The sequence below is a fragment of the Gadus morhua genome, chromosome 8 (genome assembly GCF_902167405.1).
Source record: "Gadus morhua chromosome 8, gadMor3.0, whole genome shotgun sequence".
Classification (NCBI taxonomy): Eukaryota; Metazoa; Chordata; class Actinopteri; order Gadiformes; family Gadidae; genus Gadus; species Gadus morhua.
This window is the reverse complement of record NC_044055.1, coordinates 4,157,479-4,159,978: the sequence shown is the minus strand read 5'-3', so window position 1 is coordinate 4,159,978 and position 2,500 is coordinate 4,157,479. Positions and strand designations below refer to the sequence as shown.

The 2,500-nt window shown below is 56.2% G+C and overlaps 1 protein-coding gene across 1 annotated transcript in view; it reads left to right on the top strand.

Annotated features, from left to right (window-relative positions):
• kcnq3 (potassium voltage-gated channel, KQT-like subfamily, member 3) overlaps positions 1-2,500 on the top strand; it is a 64,310-nt gene that overhangs the window by 59,212 nt on the left and 2,598 nt on the right. The window contains exons 11-13 of the mRNA XM_030362650.1: positions 25-248; positions 646-751; positions 1,814-1,945. Coding sequence (XP_030218510.1) covers positions 25-248; positions 646-751; positions 1,814-1,945 — 462 coding nt within the window. The remainder of the gene's footprint in view (positions 1-24; positions 249-645; positions 752-1,813; positions 1,946-2,500) is intronic.

Here is a 2,500-nt window from a genome sequence, read left to right as displayed (position 1 = left end):
TCTCTCTATGTCTCTCTCCCTCAGTAAGCCCGGGTTACTGGAGCGTGTGCGTCTCCCCAACGCGCGGGCCTCCATCAGCGTGGCACGGCGGTCCCTCCCCTCCGGTAGCGCCGGCGGTAACCCGGGCAACGCCGACTGCATCGAGGAGAGCCCCTCCAAGGAGCCCAAGCCCGCGGGCTTCAGCGGCCGCGAGCGCTTCAGGACCGCCTTCCGCATGAAGGCCTACGCCCTGCGGCAGAGCTCCGAGGGTGCGTATCCGTGGAGACGGGGGTCGCCCGACGGTTCACCTGGAAAACCCCTGGCGACGGGTTCTAGAGGTGTTCTCGCCCGAGGCGTGTTTCCACGGTAACAGATGCGGGAGTCACTCGGAACCCCTAGCAACAGGTTCTGGAGGTTTTCTGGCCTGGGTGTGTTTCCATGGTAACAGATGATGGAGAACCCCTAACAACGGGTTCGAGAGGTGTTCTCATCCGGTTGTGTTTCCATGGTAACAGATGCCGGAGTAACCTGGAGCCCCTAACGCCAGGTTCTTGAGGTGTTTTAGGCCGGGTGTGTTTCCATGGTAACAGATGCTGGAGTCACTATGGAACCCCTAACGACTGTTCCTGGAGGTGTTCTTATCCGTGTGTGTTTCCATGGTAACAGATGGTGTTGTTCTGGCCGATCCGTCGATGGAGGAGAGGGGCTTCCCCCCCGATGTCCTGATGGAGGACATGATCCCGACCCTCAAACTGGTCATCAGAGCCGTGAGGTCAGCACGACAAGCCCCACCCCTATCACAAACCGCCCAGCCCCGCCCTCAACGCTCAATGCACATCACGCAATGTGGAGCCTGATCCGTTCACTTCACCACGTTCATATCTACGATTGTTTACTAGTTACTTTGTCATTCATAAATCAATCAAGATAATGATTAATATAGATGAGTTACAAATATAGATAAGCTAGCTAGCTGAAAAGCAAACTAACAAAAAAAATAACCATCTGTCCTTCTGAACCTCCTTCCCCCTTCTGGACCTCCTTCTGGACCTCCTCCTGGACCACCTCCTGGACCTCCTTCCTCCTTCTGGACCTCCTCCTGGACCACCTCCTGTACAACCTCCTGGACCTCCTTCCTCCTTCTGGACCTCCTCCTGGACCTCCTCCTGGACCACCTCCTGGACCTCCCTCCTCCTTCTGGACCTCCTCCTGGACCTCCTCCTGTACAACCTCCTGGACCTCCTTCCTCCTTCTGGACCTCCTCCTGGACCTCCTCCTGTACAACCTCCTGAACCCCCTTCCTCCTTCTGGACCTCCTCCTGGACCACCTCCTGGACCTCCTTCCTCCTTCTGGACCTCCTCCTGGACCACCTCCTGTACCACCTCCTGAACCCCCTTCCTCCTTCTGGACCTCCTCCTGGACCACCTCCTGGACCTCCTTCCTCCTTCTGGACCTCCTCCTTGACCACCACCTCCTGAACCCCCTTCCCCCTTCTGGACCTCCTCCTGGACCACCTCCTGTACCACCTCCTGAACCCCCTTCCTCCTTCTGGACCTCCTCCTGGACCACCTCCTGGACCTCCTTCCTCCTTCTGGACCTCCTCCTTGACCACCACCTCCTGAACCCCCTTCCCCCTTCTGGACCTCCTCCTGGACCACCTCCTGTACCACCTCCTGAACCCCCTTCCTCCTTCTGGACCTCCTCCTGGACCACCACCTCCTGGACCTCCTTCCTCCTTCTGGACCTCCTCCTGGACCACCACCTCCTGGACCTCCTTCCTCCTTCTGGACCTCCTCCTGGACCACCTCCTGGCCCTCCTCCCTCCTTCCCCAGGATCATGAGGTTCCTGCTGAACAAGAAGCGCTTCAAGGAGACTCTGCGGCCGTACGACGTGAAGGACGTGATCGAGCAGTACTCGGCCGGACACCTGGACATGCTCTGCAGGATCAAGTATCTGCAGACCAGGTGGGCCGGCCCGCTCCCCCAGCACGCCAGTTACACAGAGAACCACACCTTCACAATGACTCCACTCTACTTCACTTAGTGTACTTAGGCCCAATCCCACTTCCACCCCTTACCCCTTCCCCTTACCCCTCCCCCTTGTTTTCAAGGGGTAAGGGTAAGGGTAAGGGGTAAGGGGAAGGCGACATACAATAGGTCCTAAGGCTCAATCCCATTTCTACCCCTTACCCCTTCCCCTTACCCCTTCAAAACAAGGGGGAGGGGTAAGGGGAAGGGGTAAGGGGTAGTAATGGGATTGGGCCTTAGTGTACGCACCTATTGTATGTCGTACGTCCTGGCACTTACAGATAGTACTTGCAACTTATCCTAACTAGCTTTAGTACTTAGCATTGTGCAGCATCTTATCCTAGCCGTCTTTGTTTTATTCGGGGAATGGGTTAACCTAGTGATTGTTAGTGCTTGGCACTTGGTTCTAGGAACATCCTTACTGTACCGACAGCAATATATTGTTGTTTTCTAATTATTCTGACAAATGTACTTTGTAAGTTGCTTTGGATG